Source organism: Natator depressus, chromosome 1, assembly GCF_965152275.1.
Source record: "Natator depressus isolate rNatDep1 chromosome 1, rNatDep2.hap1, whole genome shotgun sequence".
Classification (NCBI taxonomy): Eukaryota; Metazoa; Chordata; order Testudines; family Cheloniidae; genus Natator; species Natator depressus.
The window spans coordinates 175,443,392-175,464,839 of record NC_134234.1 but is presented as its reverse complement, the minus strand read 5'-3'; the positions used below and the strand labels follow the sequence as shown (position 1 = coordinate 175,464,839).

At 40.1% G+C, this 21,448-nt stretch overlaps 1 protein-coding gene across 11 annotated transcripts in view; it reads right to left on the bottom strand.

The window, feature by feature from the left end:
* Positions 1–21,448, bottom strand: part of ROBO2 (roundabout guidance receptor 2) — a 1,509,143-nt gene that overhangs the window by 593,085 nt on the left and 894,610 nt on the right. Inside the window, exon 1 of one of the 11 annotated variants that reach the window (XM_074971543.1) lies at positions 19,788–20,401. The exons of the other annotated variants lie outside the window; for them this stretch is intronic. Coding sequence (XP_074827644.1) covers positions 19,788–19,842 — 55 coding nt within the window. The 5' untranslated portion in view covers positions 19,843–20,401. Of the gene's footprint in view, positions 1–19,787; positions 20,402–21,448 lie in introns of those variants that run through there. 11 annotated transcript variants of the gene reach the window in all.

Here is a 21,448-nt window from a genome sequence, read left to right as displayed (position 1 = left end):
CATGTGATGTTTCTTTTAAACTGAATTCCCCAACTCAAGTTGAACGTTGTCAGATACACAATGGCATTTGACCCAGTGCCTATGGTAAATATTTAATTTACTCAGATTTAAGCTAAACATGCTGAATTGCTTGTTTTGCTGCCTCACTATCATTAGAAGTACAGACAGGTTCCTTCGATTTTCTAAGCATAAGACAACACAACATAAAAGGATTTTGTCCTATGTAAACATGAACACTGTATGCAGGTAAAACAGTCTCTCTCTCGTCTCTTTGTAGTTACTTATGTTTACCTTATCATTTATATACATGTAACAAACATATGTTATTTAGTACTGATTTAAAGTTTTCCATGAAAACATTTTTCAATGAAAATGACTTTTCAACCAAAAATAGACATTTTCACAAAAACATGAAAAACAGTTTTCATCAAAATAATATGTTTTCATCAAAAACAGAAACCCCCAAACAAAAAACAATTATTCTTTTTTTTTTTATTGGGGAGTGGTGGGGAGGTCTGATTGGGCAACCTGCCTTCAACAAAAACACAAGCAATTTTGATGGAAACTCAAAAATTTTCATTGTCTTTGGAATTTTTTTAGAAGATTTTTTTTCCTGATTATCTCAAACATAATATACATAAAATCCAATTGTATTTAGATAGTTTCCTTCTTAACCTGGTCTTTGTAAACTGCTTCTGTTGGGGAGACTAAAAAAGAGAACTAAAAAGATGGGTGTGTATTATAATCCCTGACGGTTTTCCTGTTTGCTGTGTTCTGTGTCCTCAGCCTCTCTCTGATCCTTGTCTTTTTAGGATAACAACTCTTTGGGGCAGGAGCCGTCTTTGATTTGTAGTTAAACAGCACTTACTACAATCGGGGCACAATCGGATCGAGTGCTCTGGGTACTACTATAATACAAATAAAGAAGATTGTGCCTGTCATAATGCAGCTATACTGGAAAGACTCCTTTCCACTCCATGCACAGCCTTGGGTCAAACTGAAGGATGGGGAAAAGTAGGGAAGTAAGTATGTGTGCTTGTCCCCAGGAAGTTGACAAGGAATGCGTTGAGCCATGGCTCAATGCCCTCAACCCATCAGCCAGCAGGAACAAGTCTGATAGGAGAAGAAATCTCCACCCGATGCAGATGTGACACAGATTACTTTCCTCTGGGAGCAAGAGAAGAGCAGGGAAGGAATAGGGCTCCTCCTGAGATTTCTAGGGCTCCTCCTCAGACAGCACAGTTACATGATGCCCCATATTCCAGCTTAATCTCACACTTAAAAACATAAGAATGGCCATACTGGCTCAGACCAAAGGTCTATCCAGCCCAGTATCCTGTCTACCGACAGTGGCCAATGCCAGGTGCCTAACAGGTAATGATCAAGTGATCTCTTTCCTGCCATCCATCTCCACCCTCTGACAAACAGAGGCTAGGGACACAATTCCTTACCCATCCTGGCTAATAGCCATTAATGGACTTAACCTCCATTAATTTATCTAGTTCTCTTTTAAACCCTGTTATAGTCCTAGCCTTCACAACCTCCTCAGGCAAGGAGTTCCACAGGTTGACTGTGCGCTGTGTGAAGAAGAACTTCCTTTTATTTGTTTTAAACCTGCTACCCATTAATTCCATTTGGTGGCCCCTAGTTCTTATATTATGGGAATAAGTAAATAACTTTTCCTTATTCACTTTCTCCACATCACTCATTATTTTATATACCTCTATCATAAATATTAATATAAATTGTACTATTCTACATTTCTCTCCATGTCTTTGTCTTCTCATAAAGGTCTGAAGACCATCATGAAGTGCTAAGGTAACTGTCACTAAGCCATGATAAATTACTTTGTTTCTCTCTTTAATGTCTGTGAAGATTTGAACTCTTTGTAGTTTATGAGGCACTATGTAGGACCCTGGGGTCAGATTCATTTTTATTTATTTTTTGTTATAAAAATGTTGAATTAAGAAGACTACCTATCACTTGCTTTAAGCGCCTTCAACAACATTTGAAATACAGACAGTACTGGATTTTCTTCATAGACCTGACAATGACTTTAACCCTGACCTGAGAGACCGTCTTTCTAAGCAGTAAAAAATAGTTCATTTTCAATGCCAACTCAGTCCTATGAGAATGCCAAGTTTGCAAAAACAGATGTATGGTGATTTTGTAATATAGACTACTTTACACTAGGGACAAAACTAAAACCATTCATCTCAATTTACTTAGGACCTAAGGCTTAATTTGAACTGTGGCCTCAAAGGTGAAAGGCCATCACTTTATTCAATAATCTACCCATATGTGTTATTTGCAATAAATATAAACCATCCAGATTTACATGTGAAAAACTTGTTTTATACAGACAGCTTCTTTTTTCTTATCACTTGAATTATAGATTTCCATGTAATACAATAGGCCCACATGTATAAAATAAGTCCATATGTATAAAAAAGTTTATTAGTGCTCTTATAGCAATGGTTAAATTTGCCAAACATTCTAAATGACATTTAATAAAGATGGGCAACTGGTGAAACAAGGCTACCTAATCCATAGTATGTTTGCATGATGACAATTGATTGAAATTCCCCAATTTAGGCATCCACTTCTGTTTACAAATAGTCTAATAATAACCAGTGACACCAGATTTAAAAAAGCAGTTTGGATGCTTACTGAATTTGAGGGCATTTTTGAAATACACCAACCAAAGTTGCATTGTCCCACATTTAGGGATAAGGATTCCTGAATAAAAGAAAAAAGTAAGATTCATTTTGGATTAAATGATCAAAAATAAGCTTGAGGCTAACTGATTTAAAACTAAGTTACTTTAAGGCCCACCAAAGCACAAAAATACTAGTGCCACTTCACACCTGGCTTTGTGCAAATGTAACCCACACCCCAAGCGGCACTATGTCCATTAGGAGGCACAGGGCAAAGTTTGCCGCACAGTTCTGTCAATTTACAGCCATCCTGGCCCACAACATGCTATGCATTCAAGCCTTCAGCCTTTTTCATTGAAAAATTGAGAACTTTGTGAAATCCTATAGTGATCTTGCCATATATGCAAATAATAAATATACTAGACTAGAAAACAAGGGCCAGAGCCTGGCCCACACTCTGGTGGCACAAAGGTAGTATAAACCTGCTTTAACGTAGAAGTTGAAGATTCTACGTCTGGCATAATCCTCAAATGAGGTAGAGCTGACACAGTGCATTCTAGGTCACTCTCTCCAAACCCCTCCACAGTGCAAAGCAGTAGGAGTGGGCATAGCTCACTCTGACAATCCCTGGGCAACGTAACAAGCACTTGGGAGCCATTATAAACCAGTGCAAGTTAGAGAAGCTATCCTAATGCTCCAACTTGTACCAGAGACCAAGTCACCCCTTTCAGCCCAATAACTGGAAACAAACAGTGCGTCCTGTGCTCAGTGTAGTTCATCCAGACTGAAGGATCAATCCCCTACTTTTTATTTGTGACCTAAGATTAATTTTAAACCCAGCTGTTGAGACATAACTTGAATCCACTTCCTCCCTTAGTGTTCTCTTTTAATTTTACATTTTATGTTTGCTATACATCAATATATAGACGGCAGTCATATCTACATGGTCATGATTCCAGTTGTAGTTCTAATTTGAAAATGTACCTCTTTCAGTTCATAATTACACAAGATAATCTTTTTTGTGTGTCAGAGACAAGATAGGTGTTTTCAATGTTCATTTGTTTCAGAAAAACTGTTTTTTATCATCTCTCTCTAGGCTTATGATGGCATTATAAACTAAAGTTTTATCCTTAGGGTAATTCTCAGATATTAATGATATCTTAGCAGTTGTAAGTTTGAGCAGTCCAGAAGTGAAAAATTAAATAGAAGTTTCAAAAATCTTTCAGAAGAGTCTTGTGCTTGGGCAATGACAAAGCATTTGTATTTGTTAATTGTTAAGAACAGTAATATATGGAGTCCAGAGATTTTTCAACCAACGTTGCAGGGCAGAGTGAGTTATGATGCAAGTAATCAGCTTTATACTTGGTTTTCCAGAAGTACCTAAAATTTATAATTGGTTTGAGATTGCTTTTTTTCTTTACCCATATGTGTGATTTTGAACTACTACCTGTAATTGCAAAGGTATATTTTAGGCCATAAAGTCTTGGTTCCTGAAAAGAGAAAGGAAAAAAAAAAAACCCTTTACTTGCTGAATCTCCTTTACTTACATGGAGAGTTAGAAGTCTAAAAGTTTCAAGCCATCATTCTGAGATGTATTAGTAGGAGTGTTGTAAGCAAGACACACAAAGTAATTCTTCTGCTCTACTCCACGCTGATTAGGCTTCAGCTGGAGTATTGTGTCCAATTCTGGGTGCCACATTTCAGGAAGGACGTGGACAAATTGGAAAAAGTCCAGAGAAGAACAACAAAAATGATTAAAAGTCTAGAAAATATGACCTATGAGGGAAGATTGAAAAAATTGGGTTTGTGTAGTCTGAAAAAGAGAAGACTGAGAGGGGCCACGATGACAGTTTTCAAACACATAAAAGGTTGTTAGAAGGAGGAGGGAGGAAAATTGTTCTTCTTAACCTCGGAGGATAGGACAAGAAGCAATGGGCTTAATTGCAGAAAGGAAGGTTTAGGCTGGACATTAGGAAAAACCTCCTAACTGTCAGGATGGTTAAACACTCGAATCAATTGCCAAGGGAGGTTGTGGAATCTCCATCATTGGAGATTTTTAAGAGCAGATTAGTCAAACACCTGTCAGGGATGATCTAGATAATACTTAGTCCTGCCATGAGTGTAGGGGACTGGAGTAGATGACTTCTTGAGATCCCTTCCAGTTCTATGATTCCTGCCATCTGGCATGCTCTGTTCACTTTTCCTGTAACTCTGTGAGATCTACAGAGGTAGACAGGAAATTCTTCTTATGAAGCTGAACATGATACAATCAGGAATACTGTCAACATGGTAAAGTAAGTCATACTTTTAACCAGCAGATAACTAACAGGATGTTGGTGTTTTTTCCTTTATGATAACATTTTTACTGATTCCAAGTATTGTTGAGGTTAAATATTTGGCTAGCTCAAATAAATGACTTATCTGTTCACATCTAATCTGTTCATTTTAATCCTTTTCATATGGTCTAAACAAAGTAGATTTGGACAAACCCTATGATACTGACTGCAGAATAATGGCAAATTAGATTATTGGGAAGGATTAAAGAGGAATTGTTCCTGAGCCATACACAGACATGGGTATGTCTATACTGCAGCTGTGAGCATACTTCCCAGCACAGGGACAGACACACTAACTCTGCTCCAGCTAGCACACTAAAAAATAGCAGGACAGTGTGGGCAGCAGCTCAAGCTAGACACCTGAGTTCAAACCTGCCCAAACCAAGGGGTACATCTTTGGTGGCTAGCCCAAGCCACCGCCTGTCCTACCTCCAGCTATACTACAGTTTTAGCATGCTAGCTTGAGCAGAGATAGGACAAGCCTGTCTACTCACACTGGGAAGCAGAAGTGTAGACATACTCAGAGTTAAGCATTCAGTTCTTTTTATCTAATCCTCACTATTTTCCCTATCAGTGGTTGAAGCCTACCAGATCCTAACAAAGCAAAATTCCTTCTTTCCCTGGAAAAGATAAATGATGGAGCCAGTCCAACTTTTAATGAGAATGTTATTAAAACCATAACCATTTGAACATCTTTGGAAGGGAGGAGAATAAAGTAATGATATGTCTGAGGGATGGTTATTTATTTTTCAACTCAGTGATTTTTGCCCTTTAAAGCTTGTTCAGGCTGATCTTTGCTTACTGAAACTGCTATTCCAACATTTTATAACTTCCTCAGCTCTAGCTTTTCCCACAAAAAGATAACTCCTTGAATTATACCCTAATGTATTTGGAAAATGCTTATAAAACACTTTCTATAATCTCTCCCTTGAAGGCAAGATAATATTGTTTAGTCATTTGCACTGACGACTCAGCTACTGTTCCCAGCCTTTAAACATGGCTCACAAATATTTTAACAAGGTTCGGGTTTTTATTTTTTTGCGCTTAACATTTTCTAACCTCTAAATACCATGTGGATTACTTTAAGGGTTGTGAGTGATGGGTTTGTTTGCATCTTCAAGGAGGAAAAAGAAAAAGAAACATACAGTATTTTTGCAGTTTTCTAGGGCAACCGTTGGGGCCATATGTACCAAAGTTGCAGGCTGATTTGTATCTCTGGTTTTAAAAAAATCTAGTTAAATCATATTATCATGAAAGTCCAACAAATTCCTATCAAGTTATACTATAAAATAGGGTCACCATATCTGAACATTCTAAAAAGAGGACACTCCACCGGGGGGGGAGGGGGTGGCGGGGGATTTGCTCCTGCCCCCTGCCCTGGCCCCACCCCAACTCCACCTCTTCCCCTCCTCTTCGCCGCCCCCATTCCAGCCCCTTCCCCAAAGTCCCCACCCCAACTCCGCCCCCTTGGACTTTTTCCCCAAATCTCCGGCCTTCTGCCTCCTCCCCCGAGTGTGCCACATTCCCCCTCCTCCCCCTCCCTCCCAGCCACACGAAACAGCTGTTTCGCAGCGCAAGCGCTCGGAGCTAGGGGGAAAAGGCGAGCACTCTCTCAACTGATCAACATTCACTTTCTTTCTCGAATGATCAACTCTTCTTTGGGCAAAAATAATAATGGCAAAATCCTGGACGTTTTTAGATATTTAAAAATTCCTCCTGGATGGCGATTTAAGAACTAAAAAGCCGGACATGTCCGGGATAATACGGATGTATGGTAACCCTATATAAAAGGCACACACTCACTGCAAAACACAAACCTCAACATTCATATTAACCCTCTTTTAATGGGTGTTATCAGTGCACACATTATAGTTCTTAAAGTAAGCTATCAATGATCCTAGATTTTTTAACCCTCTTCTTACTTTAGACTTGTATGTGGCTTTTAGTACCTAAAGGCCAAAGATCAAATCTCTGGCCAGTGGCTCACTGCACTCTAAGAGATGCTTGTATAAAGGAGTTTAAGTTGTATCCTCATGTAGTCAACATACAGGTAGAACAGTTTTGTTTTAGCATTCCAGTATTTTCACTTCTTGTGTCGCTACTGAGCTCTAACTTGCTTTCAAAGAGCTTCCAAAGCTAACTCTAAAAGATCCCTAACTAAGCCAACTCAACTTTTAAATGTTCTTTCCAGGCCTGGAAGACACTCACATAAACATACCATTATGATCCTATAAGATCTCACAATCTAAGGACAGGTTTCAGAGTAACAGCTGTGTTAGTCTGTATTCGCAAAAAGAAAAGGAGTACTTGTAGCACCTTAGAGACTAACCAATTTATTACAGCTCACGAAAGCTTATGCTCAAATAAATTGGTTAGTCTCTAAGGTGCCACAAGTACTCCTTTTCTTTTTACAATCTAAGGAGACAGAGACAGTCATACTTGGATAGAAGACCATGGAGGAACACCCAAGACGCTGCAGGATGTGGTATTAATGACTCAATAGGTAGCAATCTTCCCACTGTATCAATACTAAAATCAACCTCCCAGCTTCACCACACACACTCAAGACCAGAGTGCTGTTTCTTTGAAATGTTAAACCAAGGTCTGGACCACTTGCAGTTAAACATAGAATGACATTAAAAAAAACATAGGGGCCCTGAGATCCCTGTCTCAGCCAAATTCCAACTCTGGGAACTACATTTTATTTACCAAGATTGCCCTTGCAATCATATATAGATATGGTATTCTACATAGCCTATTCTGAACGAGTACATCGGTTTTCTGAGCACGCCTGAACATTTGCTGTTCTCTACCCCAGAGGTGGCTGCATTTTAGTGGCAAGTGAAGTAAGCCTCGTGTGTAGTTTTATATAAGAGTTAATAAGAAGTGCATAGTACCTTTCTGCACCTCAGTTTCCCTAATTGTAAAATGGAGGTAACAATAATACTACAGAATCCACCTGACAGGAATGTGTCAGTAATTAATTTCTTAGGGCTAGATCATCTCTAGTTCTTAGGTGGCCACACAAGAGAATAGTAAGGAATAATAATTTCCTCACCTGCCTGCAGAGCCACATATGGCCTACTTAGATCACAGTTCTAGGTGTTTAGGGAAGCACAGGGGCTACACACCTAGTGCGCCCCCCTGGGAGCAACTGAGTGAGGTCTGAGAACAGACTGACCCATGGCTCCACACCCTTCCCTCTCGTGTACCAACCAATGGAGTAGCTGCACATGAGAGGTGGAGTGTGATGTATCTATATAGCACTATTGCAAATTATTCCTCCATCCTGCTCCAAAGGGAGGCCCAGAAGGCATTGTGTTTCTCTCAGGCACGTCTTCGAGGGCTCCCCTCAGGACAATAACTATGCACCATCCGCTATTCTTGGAAGCATGAAAACAACCTGATATAGCCCTTAAAGGCTGTGAAGCACTAGGAGACCCTTGGACAGAAGGTGCCATGTATGGCCTAAGTGGCAGCATAAGTATATCGGTACCCAATCCTGCAAACCCTTACTTCAAGGCACAGTGCTTTCTTCCATCCTTTCTGCTTCCACATTTTATTCCATGCGTATTTGCTTACATATAGTTGAACATTTCCCTAATACTGGAAGCTTTACTTATCAGCGCAGGCATAATGCTGAAAGTGTTCTTTGTAAGAAGACAGTCAGCCTTTATTTTAAAGAGAATAATTTAGTCTTCATGCTGTTATAGGCACAGCACTGATCTGTTCACAGGTTGATGGCTATGCTGCCTACTGTTGGATATAGCTTTAACTACATTGCTATTTGAGCTAATTGCCAACTGTCTTTCTTTAAATGGACACAGTCCAGGTGAATCTTCTTTTACTTAATAGTCTTAAAATTAAGTGTACAGCTGTAATCACAAATCAATCTCTTAAACTCTGTGTAATTAAAAAACATCATACTCGATTTTCAACGTTACCTTCCCACACAGAAGAAACATTGTGCACTCACAGGCTGAAATCCTGATTCCACTGAAATCAATGATAAATTCCCACGCACTTCCATGGGCTTGGGATTTCACCCAGAGCCTACAAGCAATACCTACAATGTATTGACATCAAAACTAATTCATCAGCATTGGAAATATCAATATTAAATTCAAGTTCCTATAGCTATAAACATTTGCCCCCAAACATACTAAAGGTACACATTTTTGAGAGACTTCATAGGCCAAAGTCATCCTAGGTGTAATGCCATTGACTTCAATAGAGTTACACCAGAGATTATCTATAGCTCTCCCAGAGGACATATTCAATCTTGACCTGAACAGGCACAAATCCCATAGAATTATGCCAGGACTGAATCTGGTACCTACAGGTAATCTGGTACCCCCAGAAATAAGGATAAATTGTACCCATTCTGCTCAACCGTGGACAAACTGGTAGGAGTTACACTACTCTTTCCATTTACACCACCACTTATGTCACCACCGAAACTGGCCTTACATTTCTTTATGATCTGCAAGTCACAAGAATGAATAGCCAAGACATTCCAAATTAGTAATAAGATCCTTGGCCACAATATGGTTCTGCACTTGAATTACTAGTTTTCCTGTAAAAAATTATGCATAGGGCTGTTCTGATCCCAGTCACTCATCAGTTCTGCAGTACAAATCCCAATTGTTTGTAGTCACGTGGTCTCATCTTCATAGGACAGCACATGAGAAACCTAAGACTCCATCTTCATAGCTTTTTCTTAGGGAACTTCACAAAAATCGTGGGATAACTGTAATGAGACTTTAATTATGCAAATGAAGCAGACTATTTAAAGTGGGAATGTCCTGAATTATGACTATTAAATCAGTTTTTTCTCATTCATAGGCATCTCACTGTCTAGCCATACAATGAAATGAATCATCTTTATGCACGAGATTTTAGGGGAATCCAAAAATGTTTGGCTAACTTATGTTTCAGATCATTTGGGGGAGGTACTGGTTAAGTGATTTACACTAGGGTATAGGATTGAGACTGATAAATAAGAGTTTTGAATTAAAGGGCTTTACATAAATAGGGTTGTACTGTAGCATGTTGTTAATAATTTTGTCCTGTTAGTGTTAACTAAATTGGATATGCCACTGTTTGAAACCTTAAAACATGCCTCAGGAGAGCTATATACATTACGGTTTGAGAAAATTCTTTGCAAACAGTTCCATAGAACGTGGTCAGAATCTCGGCTGAAAACTGGCAGAACCAGTAGGAAGACCTTTCTGAGTGCCTTTTACCCCCAGCAAAAACAGAAGGTATTAATCACTCAACTTTAAAGGCAGCTGACTGAAGCTATTCATTGAGTTGTGCATTGTCACTAATGTGGCCCCATGAATAACTCTCAACCCCGTTTTTTGTTTCTCTGAGTGGTCTCTCAGCAGCACAATTTTCCCGCTCTCTGAAAGGCTTATAGAAGATGGTTGAAAAGAAACAGTATTGGTAAAAACAAAAGTTTTTGAAGAAAAAGTGGGAACAAAGTGGACATATTAGAGACAACTCATGATTCATGGCCAATACCGTGCTTTGCTCCTTACTCTACCTCAATACACCCTTTGGTTTTACTGCTGGGTAAGAGGCAGCCAGACCACTGAACTTCTCCTAGCAACCAATATCACTTAGGGGAAAAGGCATGCTGTCTGCTCAAAGGGGGAAGAGAAGAATTCGGGGTCATACAAAGCCAGACACATGTTCTATTCCATTTGATCCTAAATTGATCGATTGTCAAAAAGGATTCAGTAAACACTAAACAATTCTGTTTCATGTGAATCTTAACAATCCATATTAACTAAATATCTATTTATCTACTTGTCAGGTATTTCATTTTCTTTTAATTCAGTGCTCCAGCAATCCCCATTATTATGTTTACAGTTTTTTTGCCTATAACTGCACATATTCCCTTGTGTTTCTGGAGATGTTTTCTTTCACACAGCCATGCACATACATACATAAAGCACATTTTCAAAGGCACAGTTTTAAAGCTCATAGGATTGTACGCTGTTTTTTTAAAAAATCCCCATATTCCAAAAGCTTGGATTTTATCCTATGTGGAGCTGAATTTTAAAAAATAAACTGTCTGCTCTTATTAGGTGCATGCCACATTGTGCTGCTTACAAAGATGAAATGAGTTCAAGTAGAAGAAAAGTGCAGAACAAATTTGTAGTTCAGACATTCGCATGAGTGGACACATCATATTGACTGGCTTGAAATTTCTTAAACTCCAGTGTGGAAATGTTACAAATGCAATAGTTTGAGGTGAAAGTCCAGTGATAACCTATAAGTTCTCTTTCTCCAAGATTTGTGTCTTTAGAGAATGTTCCCTACTTGATGACTGTCCCAGTTGTCAAAAGGCAAGTTAAAGCACTGAAATTCATTTGTATCATATAACCATATATTTGCAAAAATGAACCAGAACATTTATCTGAATGGAGTTATACCAGCAGAGAATTTGGTCCATAGTGTCTACAGAGTGTGCAGTTTAGGATCTCCCCCTCCCGCTTTCCAAAACAATAAATCTCAGGCTGAAGCAATTATAAATCAATGTATGCCATGAAAACAGGCATCCACACTTTCTGCACCACTACAGATCTAACATACAGTGCTATAGGTTAAAACTCCTCTTTCCCTTTGGCCAATGAAGCAGCAATACTGGCCACGGAAGCGTAAGCACCTTGAAAAACTATATGGAATTATAGCTTTTAGATCCATGATTACAAGTCTGATGTACCATTAAAATACTTCTCATAACTACTACTTAACTCTTGACATTTTCACAGCAGTAAAAAGGTACCTCTGATACTCCCAAATGAAGGGTTCCTCTAGTCCACTTTGCAGGAGAAAGATGCTGGCTGATATAAGTTACCTGACATTTTGGTTTTAAAAAGGTTACATTTTTTCCACTCAGTTTCTCCTGGAATCAATGGCTAGTGATTAACAGAAGTGAACTACAGAGCTTACGGTGCTTTACAACTTGCTGCTGGCCATTTATTCTTTGCATTATTTGCCTGATGTACATTTATGACAAGCACATTACTGATAAAGCCTACTCGTGTTGGCACACTGCACTGCAGTTGCATAGGCAATGCACAAATACATACTCAAAGACTGTGTACCACATCGGAAATAGTGGCTTAATCATCTAGGTAGTTGCTTCATTCTGTAGGAAAAGAGATTGTACTTTGAATCTTGGCACTTCAGGCTAACAGTGTATTTCCCATATCTCAGGCCAAGAAAACTGTTGCTCCATTTAAACCCATCTGAGAAAATGAAGATAGGGAATGTTGACAATGACCCTGTGACTGAGTAGGAAGAATGCTTTGCCAGATCAATGGCTAGAGTATAGAGCACTGGACTAGGACTCGGAAGATCTGGGCTTAAATCCCAGCTCTGCCACTGGCCTTCTCTTGACCTTGGGCAAGTCACTTCAGCTATCTTTGCCTCAGTTTCCCCAACTGTAAAATGGGGATAGTGATACCAACATTCTTTGTATAGCAGTTTGAGATCTACTGCTGAAAAGTTCTATATAAGAGCTGGGTGTTGTTATTATTGTTACCTAGCAGAAGTCTGTTGGAACTGAAGAGGTACAATGAAGTCTCATTAACAGAGAGGGAGATACTATGAGTGTCACACATCATAAAGTTTGCTCCAAACTAACCTCAGAATGATGAGTAATAATACAAAGTGCCCCTGTAAATGTTGAGGAACAAGCAGTTTTAGTGTGCAATTAAAGTTGCGGTAGCATTTCCACGAGTCCAAGAGAGCTGCGCACAACATACATAGTGAAAACTCAAAGCATACAATCTCCCTTGGTTTTAGGCTTTGTGTCAAAACTCACACTGCATTCACCCAAAGGTCTGCCAATGTTCATGAACTTCAGTTATCAGCAAACCTAGGCCAATTTATGGTTTCCTGTGCAACTATGGTAACTTTGTGGTAACTATGGAAAATGCATGGTTTTGATACAATTCTGTGGCTTCAACTGAGATAACCATTATAAGATTTGGGCTTTGTTTGAACTGAACATCAACCTTTGCTTGGGGGAGGATGTTTGCAAATCCACCCAGGAGCAAAGCCAAAAAGAATGTTAACTCAATACCTGGTGAAGCAAAACCGCTATCTTGTGAAGAGCTGTAGATAACAGCTATTATTAAATAAGTTTACAAAGAAACCATTTAGCCAAATAAACAAACAGCTGGTTTATTAAAGGATTAAAATCGAACACAGATGCAGAAGTTTAGTAATTTTTGCCAGAACATTTTTAAATTACCATAGTCATAGCACAACGGTCCATGGATTCTAAATAAGGACTTTCCTGCTAAAGCATAATGGCTCCACACAGGCACTGTCAGCTTATTATGTATATGTGCTTGGTGCATATTTGTGTGTTATTGTTCACACACTTATTTTGTATGAGGAATTCTTTTTACAGAATTAAAATCCAGGCTGTGACTGGCTGCATGACAGCACAGCACAGGGCGTGGAGCAGAGAATCCATAAAAAAGCCCTCCCCTACTTTAATCTCTCTCTCCCATGGCAGGCATCAAGAACTTGAGTGCCTATGCAGCCTAAGTACAAGGGAGAAAGAGAGTTGGTGAAGCCTGAGGTGCTCCACACCTGTAAAAAGGGTGTGGTTGGATCATGGCTACCCTATTTCCAAGACTGCTAATGTTCGGAGGCTACAACTAGCACTATGTGGAACTCATGCTGCACTTGTTAAAAGGGTGCAGTCATTGCAGCTCCTCAGCACGCTTCCCAAAAAACACATTCTGACCCCAGTAGCTCCCACCAGAGCAGGCACACCTAGCTCAATGGTGGCTGCAAAAGCCCCTATCTAGTCCTGAATAGCATATGCAATAAAGTCCGCTTCAAAAGAGGAACTCAAGGCAAAACACCTGTCATTTCTGCCTTGTGTTTTCTCTCAATGGTGTGAATTATGGTCAGAGTATCAAACCTTGACTTTGAATGCCTTGGCTTTAATCAAGCTGGCGTCAAATCTACATCATCATAAAGACCCTGTTGTCCTAAAGTACTCTGTATAACCTTTTCAATCTCAGCCTGGACTCTTTGCCTCCAGTAGGCCAGTGAAAAATAATTCAACAAACTAAGTCTGTGGACCATAAATTAAAAATGAAATAAAGACCTTTTTCTGAATAGTTGCTAATGTAGAGGGGAGAAAAGAGAATTAGTTACAATGTTTGCAGTGCATGTTCACATTCTTGTTTCAAGTCTTACAGGTCATAATTCTATTCACTTGGGGACCCTAAATTTACTCTATTCTGAGAGCCCAATGAAAAGGGAACACATACCTGATAATACATCTGCCAGGGCTATGGAGACATAGTAACAGGTAAATCACATTGACAAATATCACATTCTGAACTAAAACCAGTGCTTTATTTACAGTGATTCAATATACCACCTCCTTTCCAAGGTCCTGCTCCAAGTCAATGCAAAATTCTCATCAGGAATCAGGTCCTAAATGAACAGAACTTGTTTGTTTAATTTATACATTAATGATAAGTATAAACAACAAAAGGGGAATAGTTAGTTTGTTGAGGAAAGGACTGGAGGGAAGGACAGAAATTTACAGTTTGCTCTTGTTTTTGGACAAGAGCAGATATCCATGGTGTATGCTAAGTAACAGAAGATGGGACTGAGACCAAAGATGACAAAATAAGGCCTCACTTTGCACATCCGAATTCATGTACATAGTGCTATTCAAGTCAAACAAATCACTTTACATGGGTAAAAGTTTACAGAACTGGGCCTCTTTAAGGACCTTCCTCCTTCCCCAATGTTATCTCTGAGATCAGATTTAAGGTCAGATTTCTGCATTCTGTGCACACCCAAAATTCCCACGGACTTCCATAGGCTTGGGATTTCACCCAGAGACTACAAGCAATACCTACAGAATTTTGTACAGTGCTTTCCACAAGAACAAATGTCCTGTATTTTTGCCAACACTCACTCACATACAAGGAATAACATTTCTGCTTGAGCAAATAAAGCATTTATTTATTTGGCAAGTGTGAATACTTCCTTTCTTCTGCAACACAAAATGGAGAGATTCCCATAGAAATGAAGAAACAAGCACTAGTAAGCTAGCCTGCTGGCAAGAGAGAAGTAACATCAATATGATTTCTAAGCAATGGGGCAACTATGGCAATGTTGGGATGGAACTGGGGGGATTGGGATGGAAGGTGGGGAACAAGATGGTAGCCAAAGAAAGAGCAACTAGGCCAGTTGAGATCACAGAAAAAACCTGACAGTGTTAGGTTGGATAAAATAGAAAGTGCTGAACCTGTTAACAATGTATTTAGCAGAGATCAACATTTGTATAGTAACTCCAGGGTAATAAATTGATAAAATGCATCAAGCTGCATTTAGTAATTTAAACTAAAGATTTCAGCAGTGGACAAAGCACGTTCTGAGCCATGCTGTGACCCTTCGTATCAATTCTTTGCCATCCTGAATGCTGAGTCCTAGAAGTGCACTTGCTGGATGGCCTATTCAGAAGGCACACAAACAAGCCTGCACTTTCTCTTCTCCCCTGAATTTCCCTCCATGCCTCTCTCACTTTTTAAATAGATTTTTGAAGCCTGCCAACTTGTTTGGTTACAGCCCATTAATCCATTAATCTGTTGTATTGCTAAAATGACACTTCCAGAAGCAACACTGCCTGCTCCCTCCCTACACAGAAGGCTACTTCTGGAAGGATTGATCTAATGGCACATGCAATCCACTGAGCTGTTGCAGAAGAGGTAGGATAGAGATTTAAAACAATAACTGCTTGTATCATATCCTTTTATTGTGCACCAAGATGAGTTTACCTAAAAAGGAAAGAAATAAATTCACTATGTAAAGACATTGCCTTTTACACACACACTCATTCTTGGAAATGCTACTGCAACATGATAATTTTCTCATTTCCTATCTTTGCATAGGAACGTATGCTGCTGTAATATCTAATTACTGTACGGAAAGTAGAGAAAGCAAATATTAAGTTCCCAGTTTAGCAAAGCATCCAAGCACATAAGCTCATCTCTAGTCAGCTAAACCCTTAAACATTTGATTAACTTTAAGCACATGATTAAGTCCCCATAACTTCAATAGGAATTTGAATCAATGGGGCTCAAGCATATACATAAGTGCTTTGCTGAATCAGGGCCTAAGGAAGGAAAGTCCAGAGTAAAGGAAAGAGGCAAACTATATATCTAAACAGCACTTTACTCTTAATGCATTAAAATGTATACATTCCACAGAATCAAAGGTTATCCATCAACAGCAAAAACCACATGAAAGATCAAGACCCTGTCAGCACAAATACCCATTGGAAGAATATATTCTAGCTTTATATGTAATCTGTGTCCTCTGATGGGCAGCTGTGATCTGGATGAGGCCACAGATGTTAACCCTACTGTTGAAAAAGGGGAGTTATGCAAAGAGGAGGCAGAAAGCTTGAACCTCCATTGTAGATATTTTTCATTATGAAAATAAATACCTCAAAAATTTACCTCCAGAATTTTAGGGGAACATACAATTGTACTTCGTAAAGCGTTATTTGTACATGTGTTTATTTAACACCATCAATCAGATGGAAATGTTGCATTTGCAGTTTGCAGCGGGACAATGGATTAAACTGAGTCTTGGTATAAAAAGTTACAACTTCCACTGAGGCAATGAGTTGAACCAAGGCTCAATTTGGCCCAATAAGAATACTGGGCAGGGCTTAATATCCATGTGTAATTATAGCTATTTACAAACTAGAATGTTTATGAACTTTCCTGTTAGTCTTTGCAGCTTTTTTGCAAATCATTAGTAAAGCTTGAAAGAAAAACCAATGAAAGAAAATTACATGGAATCAGCAGTTTTAACCCTGACTTCAACTGGTTTATTTTTGGGTGTGCACTGTGTTAAAAGAGAAATTTCATTTTTTTTCAGAATTGGACCCAACATTGATCACCAACGGGAAAAAGGGGGGATTATAGTTATTCCCTGAGCAGACTGCAAAAGGATATGAGCAGAGCTGCAGGAAAATCATAAGAATAATAAAAAAAAAAAAATTTCTGTCATACTCCTGGAGCACTGCAATTTTCTGGTCCAACAAAAGCATAAAGAAAATGTACCACGTAAATCTGCACCACCATCATAAAACTGTGTAGTGCTACTTGTAAGTCACTGAACAAAACTAATGTCACAGCAAGGGAAAGAATAGCCAATCTCTCTCAACCCCTACTGGAGGTTTCTCTCCACTTGAAATTCAGGCCAAGAAAGTATGTTAAGAGTGAGCCTTTAAGGAGGAAGAAAAAAAAAAAACACCACAGGGATACAGCAACTGAGTGGGTGCTGACTTGAGTTTTGTTTTATTTCTCTCAACGTTTGAGGATTTTTTCTAAGCAACAATTCAATTATTCCCAAATGTGGGTGTGGTTCATTATAATGGTCTTTAATTTTATTTGTAATATTTTTTTTCAAATCAACTGTTGGCACCATGTTACCCTAGGGTGCTACCATCAGAGCTATGCATCTGTGGGGGCAAAAGTGACAACATGCCAAGGTTGAATGTCAGTTTTTCTTCAAAGTCACTTGTTAGCCATTTTGACAGTAAGAGCTTATCTGCAGTTTGTCATGATGTGCTGCTATTACACAACTGTATTTTTAAAACCCTGTTAATGTAGTCAATGTTGATGCTACCTCGGCAGTATCTTCCAATGAAACGAGAGAGAGACACATCTATTTTTGGCAATATCCTCTCATTATTTGTAGTCCAGTGCTGACTTAGTTATCCGCTTCACCTGCCCGCTCCCTTTTCCTATAATGCTAAATCAGAACAAAGGTTCTAGTTGTGTTCCCCATGACAAAAACAGAATAAATTATGTCTTGCTTCTGTAGTTCCAGCAAGCTAGTTAATTGCATTTGTTTCATATACCTCCAAACAGCCTGGTACGTTAATTACATTCTGTAACACCAAGCTCCTCTGGTTCCCTCTGTCACTTCCACTGAGCACTTTAATTATATTCCTTCTAGATACATACAATTTTTAAACACATACTAATATTTACATGTCTGTAGCATGATGTTTACAGTTTTTATATTACATACACACACACACTCACACTCTGCATGGGTTGCCTTAGATTTGTGAATTGTGATTGGTTTCATAGGAAAAAATCCCACACCTGTAACAAATGATGCTAGAGGTAAGTGTTTTATCAAAATCCTTTTATTGTGAGATGTTGCATACTGATTAGGATGAACATACCATACGCAGAAACTTATTTTCTTATCAACAGGCCAAACTGAAGAGTCAATTGCAAAGCACATTATACAACTCATGTGAAGTAATACTTTCATGTATCCTGCTCTTAGCTTTGCATTTGTGTGTTTTGCCTACTGCTGTGCTGTTGGGCAGAGATATTCAAGTTGCCCATGATGGCAAACAATTTCTACAGTAGGTAAGATGATATCACTGCACGTTCATAGAGAGGCCTCACTTTGATTCTGATATATTAAATGTTTTTAAGCAGCAGCTTCCTGCAACAAAGTTTGCTCCCACAGACAGGCAAAAATGGCCAGTGTCCCAGACAGTGAATTAATCTAGTGTCCAAAAGCTTGTTTAAAGTTAATATCTAAATGATCCAAAATAGGCAGATAGCCAAACATTTGGTACCAGTACATACTACACACATAAGACTTCTAATACATGCATATGTTCTCCAATTGTGTGCAAACAAATACTGTAACATACTATGTATTTCTGCACCGTTCAGCACAGCAGCAAACCATGCTTTTTTAAATGCTTCAATCCTATCCTTTTACCAAAGTCTCTGGACTATTAAATTACAGTCTGCTTGCCATATAATGCTGATTTAATCTTTTTTACCCCTCAGCTTCCTTCACTTGTCCACCACAACAAACACTGTAACACAATCCCAAAAGAAACCCTCTCCAAAATGCTGCTAGTTTAATCGCACAAAAAAATCCTGGGATAATTGGTAAATATACAGAAACTGATCAAAAAGGGCGGGGGGGGGGGGGACACCTAAGCAAGAGTATTTGAGACACTTACAGCACCTGGACAGAATCCTTTGAATCTTTGAACACTCACATCAGAGGTTTTTCCCCCTGTAAAAAGCCTGGCTTCCATACTGTACTTTTCTCTAGTAACACAACCCACTTACACACTAGTCTCTAAGGTGCCACAAGCACTCCTTTTCTTTTTGTGGATACAGACTAACACGGCTGCTACTCTGAAACCTACTTTTTATAGTTTCCCCCCAACACCACATCTTACAAGTCAGATTTCACACCCTTTAATACATTCCCCTGCCTGCAACAGATACAAGCGGATCGTTTAGGAACTCATAGCTGCAATTTTCTAATTCACCTCACTTGAATCCAAAGAACAGTTACCCTGTTTTAATTCAGTCGATTCTCTGCCTAAAAGTTCAGAAAGAGGACCAGGCAAAATAACAGAAGCTGAAACACAGTGTTACCTCCAAGAGATTTACCACTGTGGGTTCTTCTCTTTCCTTTCTAGCTTAGACTGATATTCTTCCATTCATGACCTATTTTCCATTAAATTGGCAAATAGGAAGGATTGCTTATTGGAAACATATATGCTCCCCCCCTTCTTTTTAATTAAATGTTATTTCTTTACCAGAAATAAACTTGATTTAAATCCTATAACATTAATGCTAACTACTATCATCCATGTGCTGCCCCCAATCAAATTCAGATGAAGAGAAATGCTGCAAAAAGAGATGACAGATTTTTTTCTGGAACTTACCATAAACTTGAAAATATACAAATCCAAAGAGCAGGAGTGGCATCAGCAGACCCATTTTGACATATTAAAAGCAATCCAGATGGCTTGAGACACCAATCCCAGAATGACACAAAAAAGTACCCAAAAATAAGACGAGGTAGGTCCAAAAGTTTAGACTTTCCTAGCAGCTAATTAAAGTGAAGGGGGAAATCTTAAAAGCAAAAGCTGCAGATGGCAAGGTCTTGAAGATGACACTTTTAGATCCATCCAGATTAGCAAAGAGAGCTCCAAAGGCTTCTGCTTTGCACACACAGCCTCCTAAATTCCCACCAGTCCAGCTCAAGCAGAGGAATTATTCAAGTGTGTCTAAGACTCTCCTTAGGATCCATGGCAATCCAAAGCCAAGTTCTTTCTTCGGAAGACAGGAGGAAAATACTTTGAAAATGGACCTGATTCCTAGAAAGTGTTCCACAAACTTCTCAGCACTTTGCAGGAAAAACATTGGTTGAGTTTGGCTATTCTGCCTCTCTCTCTCTCTCTCTAATCAGTTCAATCTGCAGAGTTCCTCTCCTAACTTCCTTCAGGGATGGCTAGGCAACATTCTGCACCAGGGATTTCTTCCCTCAGCACCCCCAAAATACCCCCCACCCCAACGAGAAATAAAGGGCGAACTGCTTGAGCCTAGTGACTCCAACGTGCTGCTCCTGCTGCTGCTGCAGGAGGGTGTGAGCGGCAGGGCTACCGCTGCCGCGCTGTTGTGAATGGGAAAGGCTCAGGGGAAAGAGCGGAGCTGGGCGGCGAGTGTGTGTCAGGCACAGCGGGCGTGTGTGTGTGAGCGTAGCACCCTCCCGCTGCCGCTCGCCCAGGCGGCCCCGGCAGCCAGACGTCCCCGTCCTCCTCCTCCTTCTCTCTGCGGCGGCGGCCCCGCCGACTTGCACAGAAGGGGAGGAGAATGAGCGCGGCTCCCAGTCTGCCTGGGGAAGGGAGGAGGTGGGGTGTGGACTAAACCGCTGCACTCCACACCCACTCCTCGAGAGACTGGGGGGGGGGGGGTGGCAATACCGTTAGGCAGCTCTCGGTCCCTTTCTTTTCCCCTAAGCAGCCCCCCACCCCCAAACACACCCTTGGGCACAGGGGGAATTTACATGATTGCTCCTCGCTGCGTCCCGTTTAATGGGCAGGTAATTTTCTCGGTGACTGATTTCCTGGAAGCATTCCCTAAGAAGTCCTCCTCTCTAATCACAGAATATCAGGGCTGGAAGGGACCTCAGGAGGTCATCTAGTCCAACCCCCTGCTCAAAGCAGGACCAATCCCCAATTTTTGCCCCAGATACCTAAATGGCCCCCTCAAGGATTGAACTCACCACCCTGGGTTTAGCAGGCCAATGCTCAAACCACTGAGCTATCCCTCTCATGCACCCAACACCTTGGAGTGAACCCCTTGGTGTCCCGTGTCCCCCCTCCCCACCCTCCACCCCCAGATTTGTCTTCTGACCCCACCCCCTGGGGAAAGGGCTTCGGCCCCGGCTCCAAAAACGAACCTGGCCTGACCCGCCAATGTGCATTGCTGGAGCATTTGTTCATTTCACAAAACACGACTACCGCTGTCCCAAGGTCTGGCCAAGGCCTCGCTGGTGCTCTTCCGCCCCTGGGTGCCTCGGGGAGAGGGGGAAAGTTTAGCT